The 20,529-nt window shown below is 48.3% G+C and overlaps 1 protein-coding gene across 1 annotated transcript in view; it reads right to left on the bottom strand.

Moving 5' to 3' along the window:
- Positions 1 to 5,980: 5,980 nt before the first annotated feature.
- Positions 5,981 to 20,529, bottom strand: part of MAST2 (microtubule associated serine/threonine kinase 2) — a 165,380-nt gene continuing 150,831 nt past the window's right edge. The window contains 7 exon segments of the mRNA XM_031058677.1: positions 5,981 to 12,038; positions 12,731 to 12,918; positions 13,157 to 13,293; positions 14,024 to 14,146; positions 15,643 to 15,869; positions 17,614 to 17,829; positions 20,451 to 20,529. The exon segment at positions 20,451 to 20,529 is cut by the window's right edge and continues 22 nt beyond it. Of these exon segments, the coding sequence (XP_030914537.1) occupies positions 9,949 to 12,038; positions 12,731 to 12,918; positions 13,157 to 13,293; positions 14,024 to 14,146; positions 15,643 to 15,869; positions 17,614 to 17,829; positions 20,451 to 20,529 (3,060 nt within the window). The 3' untranslated portion in view covers positions 5,981 to 9,948.

Genomic DNA, 20,529 nt, shown 5'->3' with positions numbered 1-20,529 from the left:
CCCAGCGCTGGAATTCAGCTGGAGAACGGCAGCAGGGGCTGGGAAGGGGAGCAGCCGCCCCACGGGAGCCCCAGACCAGCCCCGTGCTGGGGGAGCGGTGCTTTTCTCCTGTGCCGAGGTTTGGGTTGGTGTCTCCAAAGGGGGCAGGTGCCATGGAGGCTGTCCCTTGCCAGCCTGATGTGCTGGGCCACGCTACAGGGCTGCAGGTGCCACAGGGCCTTTCCTGGCTCTGCCACTGCATCCCCAGATCCTCAGGAACATCCCTTCAGCCCTCCCCGTGAGGGCTCATTCATTCAGTGAATGAACAACATTCAACACTGTTTGGGGTTCATCCCCTCTCCTTGAGCAGCAAATGCCCCCTCCTGCAAACAGAGCCCAAAGAAGCATCATCCCTCTGTTCCCATGGGCGCAGCCCCTGCCCAAAATGTCCCTGGTGTCCCTTCTTTGTGTTACCTGCACCTCCTGGAGCTTCACCAACCCCTGGCCACAGCACCCTCAGTGGTCTGCAGCAGTGCTGGTCGAGCTCCAGCCTCGCTCCCCTGAGAGCAGGAGCTGCAGAAGGATGGAGTGGATTGAATTTGGGATGTGCCTGCACACACATGTGCATGTCCTTCCCCCAGGCAGGAAGGCCCCAGCAGGCTGGAAGGAAAAGGAATTCCAGCCCAACTCCAAATGCACTCTTACAGCAGCTCAAGCTGCCAAACACCAAAGACCCCCAAAAATTCAAATTTGGTCTCCAAATCAACGGATCTGATCCTGTCCTAGTGCCAGCACCTGCTCTTCCAGCTAAGGACAGGGAAGCAGGGCTGGAGTGTGTGTATCCCACGAGCAGGAGGGGTTTTCCTGGCTGCTGGGTCAGGAGTTCAACATAAACCAGAAGGTCTCAAGGCACTGGCTGCATGGGCAGCACTGGCCTGACTCCCACAGAGGAGATTTCCTGGGAAAAGTGGGGCCTTCATCCAGCTGCAAACCAGAGGTAGGGCTGCCCATGCACCATAATGCAGGCAGGGCAGGGGCTCAGTTGCTCCCCAGCATTGCTCCAGCACCATTCCCTTGAATCTGGCTCCCCAAACAGGGGACAGCAGCCTCAGCCCCACAGGTTTCTGCTGGACATTGTTGCATCCTGGGGTTTTTTCCCATCCGAGGTTTGGGAAAGAGGCAAGGAGGTGAATGTTCCTCCTTGCCCAAAGTCCTTCATGGCTAAAGCAACCAGGGAAGTAAGCACATGGAAATGCAAGGAATGGGGGGACAGGAAGGGGCACAAGGGGCCCTGCTTCCCTCCTCACACCCTAAACATCCTCGTGTTCTAACAGTGAGAGGGAATGTGGGCAGGGCTGGGGAGCAGCACAGGCTCCCTGTCCCACAGGAGCATCCTCCCCTGCTCTGGGGATGTGCACCCCTGAGCAGCCCCATGGACAAACCCAACAGCACCTGCAGGATTAAGGAGCACCCTCATTAATGCCAGCTCCAGAATTAACGAGCTGGCTCCACCACCCACTCAACTTCTCAAAAGTCAGGGGAGGATGGGAGGGAAGCAACAGGAGCCAGTTACTTTTAAGATCACTGGTGAGCAATCAAGCAGGAAAGTGGCCTGGGTTGTCACACCAGCGACCTGGGGCTGGAAATCTTCAAAATCTTCTTCATTTTTCATTTTAATCTTCTCCTTTTCATCTCCAGCAAAACAACCATGGCTGTCAGGGGATGAGAGGATGAGCACAGGAATTGTTTATTGGGGAATGCCACCTTCTGCTGCAGTGACCTGGGAGGGCAGCACCTTTCCCAGAGACCTTCTCCTGCAGGATTAATAGGGGGGCCCAGAGCAAAGCCCAGACTTACTCATAGAGCAGTGAGACCCCACGTCCTCGCTGCCAGCAGCAGGGATGGCTTGGTCATATGCTCTGAGGAAACCCTAAAGAAAACCCTTCAGGATGCTGCCCCACTGTGCTGCTCACAGAGCCCCCCCAGAAGCCGGGTTTGGGGGAAATCCAGCCCTTTAGGAAAGCAGAAGAGCTACTGACCACAGAAGGGGCCCATAGGTTTAGCTCATCCCTCCCTGATGGCATCCAGCACCCTTGCCCTTGCAAACCAGAAAGAGTTATTGGTATCTCTGTATTAGAAACAGAAAAACATGCTAAACCTGCAGCTGTGGTGCAGCTCCAACTTCCAAGGCCCTGAAGGACCACGGAGCTCAATGAAGCTGCGATGGGTTAAATCCTCCTGACCCTCTGCCTCGGGTGAGCGCCAGGGAGAGTCAGGGATGCTCCCGGTGAGATCCGGGGGAGGAGGGAGCTCTCCCAGCCTGACCCCACCGAGTTCAGCGCCAGCCCTGCACAGAGCAGCTCCCCAGGCAAGAGGAGGAGTCCCCAGCGCATCCAACAGCGCCATGGGAGAGCATCCCACAGCCAGAGGGACTCCCGGCCCGGGGCATCACCCCGTCCCCCTCTCGCACCGCTCAGCACCGGCAGGACGATGCCCCCGCCTCGCCCCTGACTCCTCTCACTGTGCTGTGACCCCTGTGCGGTGTCGCCGGCCCACGCCGAGGGAGCCGGCTCACGGGGATGCTCCGTGCCCGGGCTCACGGGAGCCGGCGGGGGAGCCCCGTGACGCGGGCGCAGCTCGGGGATTAGCGGGCAGACGGACGTGACTGCGAGGCAGTCGCCTGGCGCTAATTAAAGAAGGGATATATTTAGGCACCCGGTTATCCCCTGCATTTCGCTTATTTTTAGCTGCCAGTCTGCCAGGCCGGGGTGGCACATGGGAAGGGCACGGACGCCAGGCAGGATGGATCCGGCCCCAGCAGCAAGGAGGTCACAGCCACACGTCCTGGCCAACACTGAGCCCCTGGGGGGCAGAAATCTCCGTCCAAACTGGCTGCAAAGGAAGAGAAAGCTTGATTTTTTCCCCCAGAAAGGCAGGAAAATGGGTTTCCGGGAGCAATAGGAGCATCCCTGCTCAGTCCCTGCCCCAGATCATCCAGCCTTTGCCACCACCCACACCCCCACATCCAGGAGCTGAAAATGGCCCTTTTTGGTATCATCCAGCAAAAAGTACAGCTGTGCCCAGGGCAGAGGCAGCTCCCTTATGCCCAGAGACCTGCAGTGGCACTGGCCTGGCAGCAATGCCACTGGTTCCCATACCTTCTTTCTCTCCAATCCTGCCCTCAGCACAGCCGGAGTGTGTCCTTGGCACATGGCTGAGCATCCCATCCACATGGGCCATCAGCAGGTCTGGAGCTTCCTTGGGTCCTGAGTACCCTGAAAAGAGCAGAGAAACAGCAGGAAGGACAGAGCCCAGCATCCCTGCATCCCTCCTGGGCCAGCACAGCCCATTAGTCCCATTCATTTCGCCCTTTGCTTCATCCCCACAAGCGCTCTGGGGTTGTATATTTGGGGGTTTGGGGTTTTTTCCCCCTTTCCAGAGTGAAATATTGATCAGGTCTCTGCTACCCTCCCACCCCCCACCCCACCACACCTCCTGGCTGCCCTGCTTCCCTCATGGAGTGGAGGGGGGGGGGTGGGAGAAAATCAAAATAATGGGATAATAAATGACCCAGGGAGTTGAAACCCAGCCGAAAGCCAGGCTGCTGCTCTGGCTGGCCTGGGAGGAGGCTTCCCAGCAGGGAAGGTTTGGTTTGAGGGTATTTTTGGAGCTGAACAGCATCCAGAGGTGGCCAAATTTCTTCTCAGGTGACCCATCAGATAAAACCTCTCCCAAAACAGTCAGGCTGGGAAGTTTGGACCATAACTCAACAAATCTGAGATGGAAAAAAAAACCCCACCCCAATTTCTTTAGTTATTTAAATCCTTTGGCTCCAGGAGCAGGGGTTCTGCACCCTCCAGTGTGTGGAGAGTGGCCAGGGCTGTGTGAGGCTGTGAGCTCCCTTCACCTGCGCTGCAGCTCGCCCTGGTTCCTTCCCTGCTGCCCATCAGAATTAGGCACCCGTTTGAGCAGGTTTACGATAATCATCAAATAACTCGTTCATTGACAGCGTGTCAGGCTGAGGAGACTGACTGAGCCCTCGTTTGCTGATTGCTAATTAGCTTAACATTCCTAATCCCTCGTTAGTGACTATGAAGTAAGCTCTGAAATATGAGGTCAGCCCTAATCAGCGTTTAAAATATAAAGCCCACTGGCACATGAGGGAGGCTGGAGAGGGGGTGGCTGCAGGCCAGCCCTGGGTGCTGCCATGGTCACAGGGAATGAGGCTGCACAGAGCAGAGGCAGATGGGGAGAGTTAAACCCTGTGGAGCCAGGGATACCTGCACATCCCCCAGAGCTCAGCCCCTGCACTCAGCGCCCTGGATCCACACGGGAACAGGCAGCAATGTGGGGTGCAACACTTGAGGGGCCCCAGGTTCCTCTGGAGTCCCCAGAGCATCCAACAGCAATTCCAGCTGTGGCTTCCCTTCTGCAGACTGCCTACAAAATCACAGAATATTCTGAGTTGGAAGGGATCCACAAGGACCATGAGTCCAGTTGTTAAGTGAATGGCCCATAGAGGGTCAAACCCATCAGCTCCATGCTCTGACCAGCAGTGCACCTGTGCAGGATGCTCTGGCTTTCCCCACAGCTCCCACCTTCAGGATTCCAGGTCAGCTGCAGGCAGTGGGACTTTCCCAGAGACTCACCCCCATCCTCTGATCCTGGGGGAAGGAGTCAAATCTCAGCATTGGCAAGCGAGCACCAAAGTGTGCTGGGCTGCCACTTCCAGGCCATCATTTGGGAGGAAAAAAATGGCCCTCAGTTGTTGTCGCTCAATCCTCTGGAAGAATAAACTATTGTGGACTGAGAATTACTTATTCCTGGCTGGGGAAACCTCTACAGGAGGGCTGTGGATGTTAAAATAACTCTAATTGAACTCCAGCTAGTGAGCATTGAAAAAGGAGAAAAATATCTCTAAAATAACCCTAATTAAATTCCAGCTAGTGAGCCTTAAAAAAGGAGAAAAATATCTCTGTTTCCGTGAAAATGCAATTTTAAAAGCCCTTGCACCAAACTCTGCTCACCCAGGGTGCTGCTCTGTGGGTTGCTGGAGATGATGCTCTGGGTTTGGGCTGTGGGGCAGGGCCAGCCCCTGCTGCACTCCCGGAGCTTTTGCCATGACACACAGCGGGTTATTCCAGGGAGGCACCGCTGTCCCCTCCGGGCCCGCTCGGCGTGGGCAGGAGCATCTCTCTTCCGTGAGCGCGCGTCAGCGATGACGCCCAGGCAGCGGCTGCCGGCAGAGGCTCCGCAATCTCTGCGGACGGAGCCGAGCTTCGCCCCCGATTCCCGCTCCGCAGCAGCGTCTCCGGAGCACGGAGACACGGGATATTTTGAGCATCCTTGGCAGCGGCGAATGAGGATTAGTTCAATCCCCCCCAGACACGAACGTCTCCCCAGCTCTATTTCCAAGGACAGGAATAGCCTTTGAAGGCTTTTCCATGGGGAGGGCACACACCTGCGAATGTTAAAAGCAAAGATCTGTTTCTGGAAAGGTTTTGGGTGCTGCAGCATCAAGGCTGCCTAAATGAGTGGGTGAAAAAGGGGCTGTGCAGCACCTGCTGGCTCTTGCCCCATGGCTAATCCAAGCCCCTGCCCTTTGGATTTTATTGTGCATCTAATTCCTGAACCCATCAGACATGCTGTGCAGTTGTGGCCAGTCACATCCTCATTTTGCTCAGCCAAGTTTCACGTCTGACAGGTTTTTACCCCTTTTACCCCTTACCTGTTTTTACCATCAGGAACCTGCATTAGCAGGGACACAAAACCACTATAAACTTACAGGATGGTAAATTCTGGGCTTCAGTTTCAGAGTGGAAAGCTTTGGCTTAGCCACACACCTGGCCTGTGGAGCAGAAAATCCCAAACAGCCTGGCAGAGTTACTCCTGTACCCAGACACTCCACAGGCCATTTTCTGCCCCATCAAGCAGCTGGTTGAGCAGGCAGGTTGGGAGCTATGAGAAACTGAGGGGAGACCAACCAAGAGACAAACACAAGTTTGGATTTATGTAAAAAAAAAAAATTATTTATTTTGGAGGAGGATTTGAACATCGACATGCAGGTACAACATGAATAAAAATTATTGCACCGCTATTATGTGGCAATTGTTCAAGTTTCTAAAAACACAGAAATTCCACACTTTCTCTTATCTAGCTAAGTGCTGAGTGACACGGCTTGGCAGAGCCCAGCGCAGGAGGTGCTCTCACAGCCACCTGGATATGGTAATCGAACACAACGTAAACACACACTTCTGTCAAATCTTCTACTAGAAGTACAGAATTATCCTTCACATCCAGTAAGAGAAAACCAGAGAAAGACTTTATCCTCCCCTCTTCAGAAGAAAAACAAAACAAAACAAACAAAAAAAAAATTACTCCAAATCACACCTCAATGCAAGTGTGGCAAACAAACCCACAGGTCACTCCTACCCCTTCCCCCACAAGCGCTCTTTAGTACAGCAGCAGCCAAAGGCCTCCAACATTCAGACCCAGGAGTGGCCAGTACAACGCTATAGTCTAATATTTACAATAAATATCATCCATTTCTCTTAGTTTGCAACAGTAAGAGACAAAGGGAAAAATAACACTGAGGCACGGGGCAGGGATGCAGGAGCAGAGAGGAGCTGCGGAGGCCGAACCAGCTCAGGCGCTGCCACCCAACACGGGTGAGGAGCAGAAGACACATCCAAGCTGACAGAAGGGAAGAGGGAAACAAAGCAGGAAAGCAGCATATTTGGATGGTGACATGCACGGCTCATTCACCAAACACACACCTCACCTTGGGCCTGCCTGACTCGGGATTACCCACGGAGACCAAGGGCTGCGCGGGCTGGGGCCTCCCTTGGGCACTGCAGCTGGGAACACGCTGTGCCCCTCAGACACAGCTTTTCCAACTTCCTGTTCCTTCCCAACACATTTTGCAAGCTTTTTTTTGAGAAGGTGTTTAAGGAATTTATAGCAGAGCAAGGAATAATTCTCGGTGTATCTACCTGGCTTATTATCAAAATTTAACAGAGGAAGTCTTTTTGCCCAAAGCCTTTGCTAAAGTGCGCCATGTAAATTTGACAGCAGGTAGAACAGGGATGATGGGGCACCTGGCACACCGAGGGAAACTGCAGGACTGAGCAAGAGCAGGGGATTCTTCACTAGAATGCTTTTCTGGCAACGCTGTTTGGCTTTGGCTTTCAAAAACCCAGAGATTTCTAATTGCACTGACCACTCTCTGTACCGTAGCTACAAAAGAGGCAACGACACACATACCTCACCTCTTCTTTGGCCAACACGGGCAAAGGCAGCAAAAGCTGTGACATAGCAAGGTTTTCACTCCTCCTTTTATGCCTAGGAAAGGATAATTCTGCAATTCAGCATGGGCAGCAGTGGCTGCAAAGGCAGGGAGTCAGCAGCTTACAGCTGGTACCATCACAGGGTCCCACCCCTGCCCGTGGGGATGAACCAGGTTACCCAGCCTGGCTCACACCCCATGCTCACCTCCTGCGAGCATGGTCAGTCTTCTCCTCCGGTTTTTTAAACACAGAAGGAAAAGGGGGACCTGCCACCTAGGCAACAGCCAGGTCAGACCACGTCCTCACACAACTCTTTAATTTACACAGACACTTCCATCTCGCCAAGGTCAGGTGCTCTCAGGAGATCAGCTTGTCAAGGAGGCTTGTCTTTGTAATTACCACAGACTCAGAATGCCAAATCCACTTTTCACTATTCCTGTCCATGCCATAATATCCTGCGCTGTTTCTCAACAGTTTTTTAGCAGATCAACCCATCAGGGAGAAAACCAGCCAGGCAAGTACCAGATCCTGCGAAGTCTGTTCCTTACTTGCTACTGCTCTAAATCGGCACTGAATGACACTCACCACCAAGAGCACTTGGAGAGGCTGGAGACACCCTGGACCCTGACAAGGCAGTGGAAATACTGTGGTTTGTAATTGCAAACCAAGTGTATACGAGCAGCCTATGAATTCCAGGGAAAAGAGCAGAGAGACAGCACAGCAGGCTCTGCTCTCAGTACCACCACAACCAGGTTTATTAAGGTGTTACCTGGGAGCTCTGAGGCTTTGGTTAGTGTAGTAGCAACACCATACATGTTCACACTGACACACAGAGTAAACACTCATTTAAACATGTTAAAAAATAAAAAAGCTCAAACCAAACCAAACCTTGGTCCAGAAATGAAATCCAAGCAGCCAAAATCAAGTATATAATGGGGAGAATCAACTGCTACACAGAAAGAAACAGGGTGAGATTCCAGAGATTTTTTTTGAGCTGTGGGTTGTACCAAAATCAGATTGAAAGAGACGGAGAAAATATATTCCTATATAATAAAGGTATTTGCATTCAGGGGAAGCGAATCAAAACTTCAAGTTCAGAGAAAGCCAAGACAGTGAAGGAAGCAGCAGTGTAAGGAAATCAGACCAACAGAGATGGGTTTTAGCCTGGAATACTGTTGCACAGTCATTCAGCTTCTAACAGAGTAAGCCAGTGAGCAGGGAACGATCCCTCGCGGGTGATCCGCAGGGAGATCCACTCAGACAAGACTAGGATACAAGCTGAGCACAATCTGGGACAAATGATGGGAGTGATCATTGAGAGGAACCTTTAACTGGATGAAGAAATGGCTTACAGTGCTACAGGTATCACCACTCGACACATTTATTGGTGCATTATTATTGGTCTAGTCCTCAGCAGGGAGCACTGTCACCCAGAGTCGGTCACACTTAGAGCAAAGCCCTATCTAAACCTAGGAGCAAAGAGTAAGCTTTTAATGCAAAGTGACCTCAGCAGTGTAAATGATCTAGCTATTAAAGCTGAAATCTGAAAATATCATGTGTTTTAAAGTCTGCTTGCAGCTTGACCACAGAACTCAAGGAGTCTGAACTCTTCATAGGTTTGTTTTTAAAATGGGCAGATTCAGAAAACTCAGCAAGTTTCCCAAGCCCCAATTCAGAAATGTTAAGGGACACCTTAAAATCCCTACCTATTTAGACTCGCCAAGAGAAGGAAAAGTCTCCAAAGGTCGTTTTTCATTGAGATAACTTTGCCAGACACACTGGAGAATATGCAACTACAAATTTTTCTACTTTAAAACCAACCTACAGGCACCCCTTTCCTGGGGTCACTTACTCTGAGGCAGGGCAAGTTATGAATTGAAGCCAGAGAAAGGAAGATAAAACATCACTAAAATTTTAAAAACAGAAGGAAAAGTTGCCATGTGTCCCATACAGATAAGTAAAAACAATCCCCCAAAAAGCCAGCTTATGGATTGGAGATTTCTCTTTCTGATAATTCCATTGAAAAATACTCTTACTTGTTTTAAAGAGAAGACAGGGATCTCTCCCTGTCCAGTCTCTCCAGCCAAGTCCTTTGTCTCCACATCCTCTAAGGACACAGGACTGTGAAGACACATGGTGACAAAGAGATTTTACTTGCACCAAACAGGGTGTGTAGTTTCAGAATAACTTGCAGACAAGAGGGTAGGCTCTTATTCTTGTCAAGGGACATCAGATTGTAAAACTGGAGCAAAAACTTGACATCTGTGAATTTCAATGGAATTTCAAAGAGAATGCTGAAAAGCAGAAATTTAAAAACAAGCTGCCTTTTTTGCACACAGAATTTTTGGGATCTCAAATAAATGCAAAATTAGAGGGAAGAGCACATCAGGCCCTAAACTCAGGCAAAATAAAAGGTGTGGAAGGGAAAAATAATGAAACCAAAGTGTTTCTTAAGCCCTGCTTTAAAGATACCCTGTTCTAAAGAGACCTCAAACAGCAAGCACTACTGTGTACAAAAATAGAATAGCAAGGATGAAAAAACACAAAAAACAGTATGAAAAAAACCCTCCCAAAAATAGATGTACACAAGTTCTATTTTATATTAGTGTATATTACAAAATTCAAACATGCAGTCTCTATTTTGGATGTAGAACGCTCCAGTCCATGAGTACCAGCGATGCTGCTATGTTTTCTTTACAGCATCATCATGTGACAGGGGAAAGTCTTGTATTTTTAACTGATTTCCAACCTCTTTGCTTTTTGCTTGTGCCAGAGTCCCTTCTTTACAGGGCCTCGTGCTGCCATCTGGCAGAGGAGCCGCTCTCAGAGCTGCTGGTCCAAGAGCATGAGACAGCTCTTTTGATGGAGTGATTTTGCAGCTCCCTGCCAACACCTCAGATGCTTTAGCACTGCAGAAAAGTGCCTCCTTTTTGACCACCACAGGACATGTTGCCTCCTTTTTGACCCCCACGGGACATGCTGCCTCCCAGGGCTTTGCTGGGTGTACGGACTCTGCACAGGACCCACTCGTCGTGGTCAGCCCATCTGTGCTAGAGGGTTTGGCTTTCTCTTGACATTCTCCTACTTGTGAAATTTCCTGCCTTTTTTGTTTCAAATCTCTCTCCTCTTTAGAAGAGGCACCCAAGTCCTTTTTTGTTTCCACCCCTCCAGACCCAGACATGCTGAGCTTCAAAGGGCCCAACACGCTCTGGGCCAGGGGCACCAACTGGGACACGGAGATGGCACCGGGGATGAGGAGTGGGGAGGACACGGGTCCTGCTGGGCTGGTTTTGCTGGAGGTTAAAGCACCCTCTGCCTGGGATGAGCTGGGCTGCTGCTTGTCAGGGCTAGGACTTCTTTGGGATGTTTCACTGACACTCCCAGGAGACAGAAATGAGGAGCTGTGCTGTTCCACAGGCTGAGGCGTCTCCTCGCGACCCTTCTCACCGCGGTCTGGGGGGCTCACCGCGACAGGAGTGCTCGTGTTTGCTGGGCACCATGAGGAAAGTGCCAGCAGAGGTTGGGAATCCTGTTTTTTCTGACTACTTTCTGTTAGCACAGGCTCTTTCAAGTCAAGTTTACCACAGGAGGCCCCAGAAGAATCGCCTTCTTCAAGTTCCAGGAGTTTGATAGATGGGCACTGCATATGTTCTGTGAGATCTACTGGTTTTTGAGTACCTGGAGTTCTCCCAAGATCTTTGATTGCTTCAGAAGAACTGTCTTTTGGACCAAAACACTCCAAAGTTTTGTTTTCTGGCAATTTATGCTCCTTTGCAGTTGTTTCTGATTTTAGGGATGGCTTTTCTGAATTAGCTAGTTTTTCTGGAGCAGTTCTTGAGGGGAGCTCTGGTGGGGAGGGGTGCACACTGATTTGCAGCGGCTCTGAAACAGGCTTTGCTTGTTGAGTACTTCCCTTCTGCAAATCTTCTGTACCTTTTGGATCTTCAGGTAGAAAGGCATCATCTTCAATACTATCCTTGCTTTCCAATTTAGATGAAAACTTATTATCCTCATTAAAGGAATCCGAGCCTTGGTCTCCACTGCTACGGGGCTTGTCCACCCTTCTCCCATCCTGACTATCTTCTGAACCATCATCTGTTTCATCCTCAGAAGAATCTACTTCCCTGATGGCCTCCTGCTTTTGCAGGGACTCCCTCCTCTCCACCCTGTCCTGCCGAATGGCACCCAGCTTCCGTGAGCCCGGCTTCTGCAGCATCCCTTTTTCCGCCAGCCCGAGTTTGCTGCCCGTCGTCTCGTTGGCAGATTCCTGCAGGCTCTGCAGGCTGGGATCCCGCTGCAACATCTCCTTCTTGAACTCAGAGTGGGAGATATCCAAGCTATGCTTCCTTGAGGAGCCCAGCTTCTTCTCAGAGGAAGACAGAGACGCAGCCAGTTTCTCAGCCGACTGCACTCTCTTCAGCAAAGGAGACCGAGGGGGCTCGGCACTTTTGGGGCGAGAAATTTGTCTCACCAGTGGTGGAGAGGAGTGTAGTTTTACTGGGAAAGACTGGATGATACTGGAGCTGCCAATTGAGTGTCCTGGCAAAGGAGATGGGGAGCGCTGCGGTGACGTGGACTGAGGGGTTGGTGATGGAGTGTGAGCCAGGGGGGACAGAGGGATGTTTCCTGCAGATTTACGCCTTGGAGATCTGTACTGCCTCTGGAGCTTTGGTGCTAGGCCATGCAGGGAGCTGGGTCGGATGTGTCCAGAGCTGGCTGGAGAATTGGGAACGCTGGAACTGGGAGAGCTGCTCTGAGAAGAATTGCCACCAACTTAAAAGAAAAAAAAAAGAACAAAGAAAAAAATACCAAGAAGATTAATACATATTTGGCCATTAAAACAAGTTATTGAAAATAAGTCAAGATACAATGCCATGTTACTCCAAAGCACAGCAGTAATGTTGAAGGCAACATTGCCAGGCTTCTGATAGAAATTCACATCATTAGCACCCAACACCAGAGCACAGTAAGAAACACTCAGCTATGAGAACACTTTTCTGGAAAAGACCCCCTTTGATCAGACAAACCACGTGTTTCATTGCTATTCTCTGGATGCAAATCTCTTTATTCCAGCAGCTGATTCAATTTTCAAATATGACTTTGCCACACTGTTTTGATTTCTTTTCTCTGAACACAGAAAATGTGTCAAACTGCTATGAAAAGATTGCAACTTAGAACACACATTTTCATCGAAGTGGAAGGATGCTGTAGTACAGCAAGTGCATTCTTAAAAGGATGTATAGATTTTCATTTTTAAATGAATCAATGAACAAGAACACATCCATCCTTAAGGTAATCGACATCACCGCTGTCATTTGCTTCACAGAGAGACCTGCTACCTGCTGCTGTGTATTTTATTTCCAAAATGAATCAATCAGCAAAGTCTCCTCCAGTATTTTCTTTTCTTGTTTGACTGGATTTTTTGGCTTAGTTTTGTTTTGTTTCATGTCTCTTTTTTTTTTTACCTGAGTGTACAGACTCTGGAGTGGATCTGTAGCTCTGGGTTGGTGACCGAGGAGACAGGTTGTGAGTTGGAGAGCCAGGCACACTTTCTCCAGATGACAGAGACCGGTTCAGGGACGATAAACTCCGGCTAGTGTGAAGCAGTGATGCTTGTTTAGTGATCTTCCTCAACAGAGAACTCTTCTTCTTACTGGGGAAGAGCATTCAAAAAGTGTTTACAAGCCCAAATGATTTATTTACCTTTACTAGCATATTTCAGTCAATTTTGTGTCACAGTAAAAGAGAAAAAAAAAAGGAAGAAAGGAAGAACTAAAGGACATATCTGCTGATATATACTATCTGCAAATGGATTTGACAAGATCTCTCCAAGGATCTTTTACATTATCTTGGTTACCCTTTAATTTTAACAGAGAAACATCAAAACAAACCTTTCCTGACCATCCTTTGTTTTGCTCTTCTTGTTCCTACGAGCCATCTTGGATTTGTAGCTGGCTTTTCGAGCTGGACCGACTTTGATGGATGTGTTCTCAAATGGTGTGGTGGAGATGGACACTTTATTTCCACTCTGTCAGACACAAGACAAAGAGACATTGCTTAAAACATGGTTATTTGAAGCAGATCTGCAGGCAAAGCAGGTAGGCTGCTAGTTTATTGCTGCCTGCCATTTTGTAATCCTTTGTCAAACTCCATTTTTCCCCTCAGCATTTCCTCCTATCATTTATTAAGGAATTGCCGAGAGAGAGCCCTCGTTAGTCAGGCTTTCACAAATGATTAGCTCAGACCCCAGCTGGTAGGTAAAGCTTCCCAGAACAGGCAGAACACAGCATCTGACCTCTCCCATTGAGATCCCAAATGACTCAATTTAATACTTGTAATACTTGGAAACTTGAACAAAGTGATATTCTGTCACCAATCCTATTCCCAATGCTCTGACTGATGGCAGATGTGAGCATATCAGGCATCTATCATGATGAATCTGCAACACAGAGCATGGCTTGTCTCACTCATGTTAAAAAAATAATAATACTGAGTGCTCCTCTATTTGCAACCTCAAAGACGTCTGTCTCTTGGAACAGTCCAGAACTTTGGGGTTTTTTTCTGTAAACAGATTCTGCTCAGAGAGGTATCAAACATAAGTCATTTAACTGGATAATTTCAACACCAACCAAGACAAAGCTGCTCTTAAATACCACCAGGTGCTGTGTGCACACTTGTATTTCAGAAAATGCCAAAATTACATTTATTTTAAACAAGCTGCTCATGTTTTCCAAACTGTAACAGCACTGAGCCCCTACCTTCAGAATCAGCTCCACCACTTCAGTGTGTACCAGCCCATGCACCGGCTCACCGTTGACGTGGGTGATCAGGTCCCCTTCCCGCAGACCCGCTTCGTTGGCCGGACCCCCTTCCTCCACGTGCTGCCAACAACAAGGGGTGACTGCTCTGAGAAGGGGAATGTGCAGGGCCACTGGCCCAGATGGGACTCAAAGCCCATCTATGTCACTTCCTGCCACAGCCAGCCCCAGCTGCTTCTGAGAAGGGGGAAAGAAATCACCCCTGGCATGGCCAAGCACAAAACTCTGCGCTCTTCCACTCCTCCCCTGCATCCCACCAGTCTTATCCTGATCCAAGGCAGCCAGGATGGCTAAGCTGATCGAGAGACCAGCTCTTAAGCAAAAGGCTTAACACACTTCCAAAAATTTTACAGCACTCAGGAATGTTACCCAGATGCTCTTGATTTCCAGACAAACATTCAGTCTCTTTCAATTTCTTTGCCATCCCAAATCCAGCATCCTTCCATGTACATGCTGGAACCAAAGGTGGCCAACAGGCTTTCAAGAAAGACTCTGCCACGTGTTTAAGGTGCCTGTATTGCATCTCATCCCAAACAGAGTTTCTTTTTCTACTTTCCATCCTTTATTAACCTATCCAACACCAGACTTTTCCCCTGTGAACACACTGCCTTTCCCCTGTCCCTGGTCAGGAATGTAAGCCTCCTTCACCATGAGGAGACAGATGTGCAGGGGAATGCACATCTCTCCCTCTAGCCAGGAAAGATTCCAAATTTGTATCTTGGTAAACTCAGCATTGTTCAAGGGAGGGCAAGGCAAAAATTCGGTTTCAGATTATTTCTCTCAGAATGAGTGTTAAATAAGGACCAAAGGGTGTGAAGTCCATATTACCCAATGAACACAGAAGTGCAAGGGAACAAAAAAATTAATCATCTTTACCCCTGACTGCATTCTCCCTACCTACACAATCCTAACAACACTGCTTCAGGGAATGGATCACTCCTAGAAGTCATCTACACTGACACAAAAGGAACACAGAGATCAAGTACCAGCAGCAGTGGGAAGGAAGTGATACAGACATGGAAACCAGACCTTTTAGTACAGCTCACAACTAAGCCAAGAGCTAAATCCCATGGCAATCAGCATAGCAGCAGTGATGCTTTAAGGCTTGTAATCAATTCCAAGCGACTGCTTGGAAAACCCCAGCAGACTGAACTGATCAGAAGCAGGTTATAATCACTAACACAAGCCTGAATAAATTAACTATAATGGGCCTTCATGCAACAACCCCAATAAAGAGAAAGAGGGTATGTACACAGAAACATGCTTCAAAGGATGTGCTGCAGGTGAAAGAAGGTGGATTCATGTAGCCAGGGAGAAAAGAAGGAAAGAAAGGTTGCTGTGGTTCTGTGATGGCCTTGAAAACTATTGGAAAACCCAAAGCGCTGTTATTTATTTAGTTATTCATCTAGGGTTCCTCCCACCAAAAAGACAACATTAGGTGTGATTAAGGAGAGAGAAAACAAGGTGGCAAAACACAATCTCTAAAGCTAAACCCCACACCCCTGGCTAGATGCATTTGTAGCTCCGAGGGTCCTGTGTGCAGAAAAGCAGAGACATACCCAGACCATGTGATGCACAGTGTAGATATCACTGTCACCCATATAGACGCGAATGGCGCGCAGAGTGAAACCGTATTTCTTTCCAGCCCGATGGATGATGATTGGTGGTTTCAGGTTTGCGATAGCAGGAGAAAAGTCGCGGCTGGGTGAGGAGTCCCTCGAAGATGGGTTGGAGGAGAGAGAATGAGGTGACATTGGACTGGCCAATGGAGAACACGTGTGGTGATCTACAGTGATGACATAAAGGTGGGCAAAAATTAGGAAAACAGGCCTCCGAAAGAGAGAAATTTCTTGTTAGAGAACAGCTATGAAACCGTATCTGCCACTGGTCTTAAAGCTGGTGGCCTTCACCAGAGCTGGGTCTGTTTGCAGCTTCAACTAATTCATGCTTTGTAATACAAACAGCAGAGTTTCCAAAAAGGCACATTTGGAGGCGTACATTTAGTGCACTGCTCATACAGAATTATGGTTGGGTCACAGTGTTCTCTACTTCTCTTGCCAGGATTTACAATGAGCATTTGCTCTAGGCACAATCCTGCAACCCCATTTCCAGGTTATCATGTATTATCCTCCTCCAGAAAATCAGATGTCTCTAGATCTTGGCGCAAGTTACACACTGGTGCTGAGATAAATCCAAATCAGTTAGTACTAACACAAAAGGAATGAGTAAGTGATCAGACAACAACTACATCTAGGCAGTTTTGGTAGTGCTTTAAATTCAGAGGGGCAAAAATATCTAAAATACTAGCTACTGCAGGGACTTTGCTACTGAAAAACAACTTCACAAGTTGCTTTTGAGTGAGTTTCCCAAATGAAAAGCCATGGGCTGGACTGTCAGATAAACTACCTAACTCTGCTTGCTGGTGGAACAACATCCACTTTTTAAAGTACAAAGCAAATACAGAACTCTCATTTTACAGTGAAGCTGGTCAACATCAGTAAAATAAACCCAAAGAGCAGGAATACTAAATGCAGCTGTCGAAGGTAATCTCTAATCCATTAAGAAACACCTGCTGAATCACCTAGCACATATTTACCTGGCAGATGCAAGCAGCTCTGGAGAAACCTTTGCTGGGTGATTAAATACACATTTTATAGGTTTTCATGAGGGGGTTTGTAGTTCAAAAAGCAACTGACAACCAAAGCACAAGAAATGTGATGTGCATCACCACAAGGCTGCCAAGAGCAGGTGCATCCCTGCCTCCAGCTCACTGCTGGGAGGAACAGGTGGGCATTGCTCATGGCCCAGCTGCACTCCCTGCTCCCATCCAGGCAGGAACAGGCACAGCCCTGGAAATACAGCACGGTCTTATCCTTTGGAAAGGGACAAAATCCTTGTGGGGAGAACTCCTTCTGCTGAACCAGTCTGTCACAGCTCAGAATGGCTGAGCTGCTCGCTAAGAGTTATCACCTGGCACTGCGAATTGTAAAGGTCTGGTTATGCTTGTAGACATAGCTGGACCAAGAAGGTGAGCAGTTCAGCACTGACTTAGTGAGTTGCTTACACTGTTCAGTTCTTGAGCACTCAATCTCAACCAAGTTATCTGGAGTTTCTGAAACTCCCCTGTGCATAAATGCACCAGACACATTTCATTCCCAAACAGCATTGTAGTTAGCATGTGACCCCAAAAAACAGCACCTTGAGGGTTAAAATCACTTTGTGTCTCTATACCTCCTTGCTGCACCATTGTCTAGAGACCAGCTAGGAGTCAATTTAAACAAAACCAGGGGAAGAACAGGGCCCAGCTGCCATTTGCAGAAGCTGCAGTCAGACCACACGCACAGCGCTGCTGTCTGTGGCACAGCAGTGCTCATCAACCTGCGAGCAGGAAATATTAAACCGACTGTAAAAGTTAGCTCTTTCCCCTCCTGCCAGCCAAGGCTTTATTCCAGGAGGGGGAGGATCTGTCTGCAGACCTTTTGTTTAGTGCTTGCAGATTCTGACAATGCCTCACTCAAGGCATTTCTTACCTGAGGGAATCAGGAGAGACAAGGCAGTAGCGGATGCTGATTTAATCACTTTATTGACAGGTCTCGAGGTGCGTTTCTCCCCTGATTCCCCAGAGAGCAACCTGTGTCGTGCCCGCCGCACTGCCAAATCGCTGATGGCTTTTGGAGTGGTAAAGTCTGGGCCTTCATTGCTATTACTGCGAGCTCGTGGATCAGAGAAATCTGCAGTGCTCCCAGCTACAGTTTAAATTAAAACAGATTAGAACCACAGGGAATTCCTAACAGTCTATTCCCCTACAGGCAAAATACATTAAATCAAAGTCATGTTTACATGAAGTCCAAGAGTAAATTTTCCTAAGAAGAAACCCCAGGGCTTGAATTTTTATTTACAGAAATGGTGTTATTCTGAACACAGAAAATTAGCAGCTTCTATTCTGTGGAAAAGCTGGCTAATGGAATCACATTGCTCAGTGGCAGTTCCATGAATCCTAAAGCCATGGTGCACTTCTGCACACCATTTCAATGGGATTGTTCACAGATGAAAACGGGTTTATAGAAAGTGCTGCATTTTTACAACCAGCAAGAACTGTCAATCTTTAAGTTAAAACTGCCTGTAATAGAAGAGCCAGGTTCTACTGGAGTTGCACATAAAAAATCCACTTTAAGAGAATACTAAGGTACTCAAGTCAGGGAAAGTAAAAATGTGGATTGCAAAGACAACCTTAATTTGCCCCCTTCTGTGCACCGTTGCAATTTAGCCTTGAATAACTTAACCTGCTACAATTATATATAAAATACAAAGTAATCTTGAAGATCAGACTGGGCATGTAACAACAGCAGATGCTGGGGGGGTTGGGGGTCCTGTACTCAAGGCCGGTGCCTCAGTCCCCCATGTGATACCTTAAAGGGGCACTGTGAAAATACAGTAATTAGAATTTACAAGGTGCTTAGAAATGAAAGTGGTGAGCATCACAGCAACTCCACAAGGGAAATTAATCATTCTGTCTTCAAAAGCAAATTTTAAGCAGCATGCAATAAATAAAGCCTAAGGGCCACATTTTGAACAATGAGGACAGAACAAAACATTGATCATCGTTATTTAAGTGGGCAGCATTGCTCTGCATACTAAGTGAAGAAGGAAGTATCATGAAAATAAAAATTCGAAGCACTGTTCCCAGAGACCTCAGGACCAGATGCTTGTTCAACATTGAAGAGGCACAGAGTTTCAAATCAGGCTCCCAGACAATGAGGAACCCGGATTTGGAGGCTACATGGGAAAAGGTGCCATATAAATTAGAGGAGCAGTCTGAGACAGTGACACGAATTAAACTCCTTTCAAGCCTCTGACTTGGGGACACTGAAGCACTGGTATCCCTGGATTCCATGCTCTAGATCAAAGACTGCTCTAATGTATTGAGCTCAGGGGAGCCGGCTGCCCAGGAGAACTCCATTTTTGCCAATCTCACAATGCAGATACTCAAATTAGCAATGGAAGTGTTCTTGCCATTTTTAACAGCATGTTTCTAGGTTCTTAGCATGAAATTGAGAGCCCAAGGTTTCACTTATGGCACCTATGGCAAGCAAGTATGAGGCAGTTTCCTTCCTTTACCCTTGCACCTCTTCTTTACATGATGGCAGCACCAGGCCTCTTCAGGGAGCATGGGCAATGAAGGGAGGACAATTTGGAAGGAATTTCACAGACTGGATTGCAGAAGAGGAGTAATAAGATGTAGGAATCTTTGGCTTTACTCTGGAGGCAAATTTCTTCTAGGGCATGTCCACCTTCTGCTATCAGTCCCCCATCACATCTGCCCAGTGCCCTCCACCTTGTCCATTCTTGCTGCCATTCTACTTCCTCAGTCCCCTTTCCTCTCCATTCTCAATGCATCACAATTGCTTTGCCTGCTTGCTCCCAGTTTGTCCCAGCAGCTTGTTCCTTATTTTCTTACCCAGTTAGTCACTGTTATTCAACCCTACAATCTAGTCCTTCCCCTAATTATGCCTTCTTTCTCAAATTTTCTTTTGCCAACCTTCATTTCAACTTCCCCTCTTTCTTCCATTGTTCCAAACTTCCTTTTTTTCCTCCTCCTTACTACTTTGCAGCACTTCCCAGCTCTGGCCTCTGTTCTCAGAACAGGCAGCTTCACCCCCTTGTCCTCTCAATGCCCTGAAAGGGGCAGGAGCTGGGAACACTCCAGCACCCAGAGCTCAGTCCTGCACTGCAGCGCCCAGGGCACCACCACAGGAAGGTTCAGCTCAGCCCAGAGCTGGAGAAAAGCGCCAGGACAGTCAAAGTTGCTGAGAAATCAAACACTGACTTCTAAGAGCCACTCTACTAAATTTAGGCTGCACTTTTCTAAGACAATAACTGGATGAATTTCAGTATATTTGGCTGTTAAGATAAGTAGCACGTCCCTGACACAAGCCCCAGTGTCCCAGCACATTGCAAGTCTCTCCAAACTCTTGGGATGAGCAAAACCACAGGAAGCAGGGCTCTGTTGGTATGGCTGACACCCACGTTCTCCAGCTCCAACTCAGCAGTGATCTGTTCTGGTTAATGCTTAAATTAATGCTGTCTCAGGTAGGCACCCAGTGGTTGTAAGTAGGCATAGATCATATGAATCTCAAGCATGAGAAGACCTAAATCAATTTGAAGTGACAGCACTGAAATCTAAGATGCAATTTTGAGGAGATGAAACCACTGGCGTTATTTCAAAGGCAAGCACATCCACAAAACTACACTAAAGTATCTACTTAGCATCGCATCCACTGACACCCAGAGCCAGCTTGACAGAGTTCATCTCTGCAAGGTAACACAACCTCCCTGGGGAGCAGGACCCCCCGCACCAAGCACGTACCTGTCAGCACCGAGGCACTGCCGGTGGCCGTGGAGGGGGTGGTGGCTCCAGCAGCCCCTTCCAGCTGCATCTCGTGCTC

Source organism: Geospiza fortis, unplaced genomic scaffold (genome assembly GCF_000277835.1).
Source record: "Geospiza fortis unplaced genomic scaffold, GeoFor_1.0 scaffold333, whole genome shotgun sequence".
Taxonomy (NCBI): Eukaryota; Metazoa; Chordata; class Aves; order Passeriformes; family Thraupidae; genus Geospiza; species Geospiza fortis.
The sequence above is the reverse complement of the archived record's forward strand: the minus strand, read 5'-3'. Positions and strand labels throughout refer to the sequence as shown.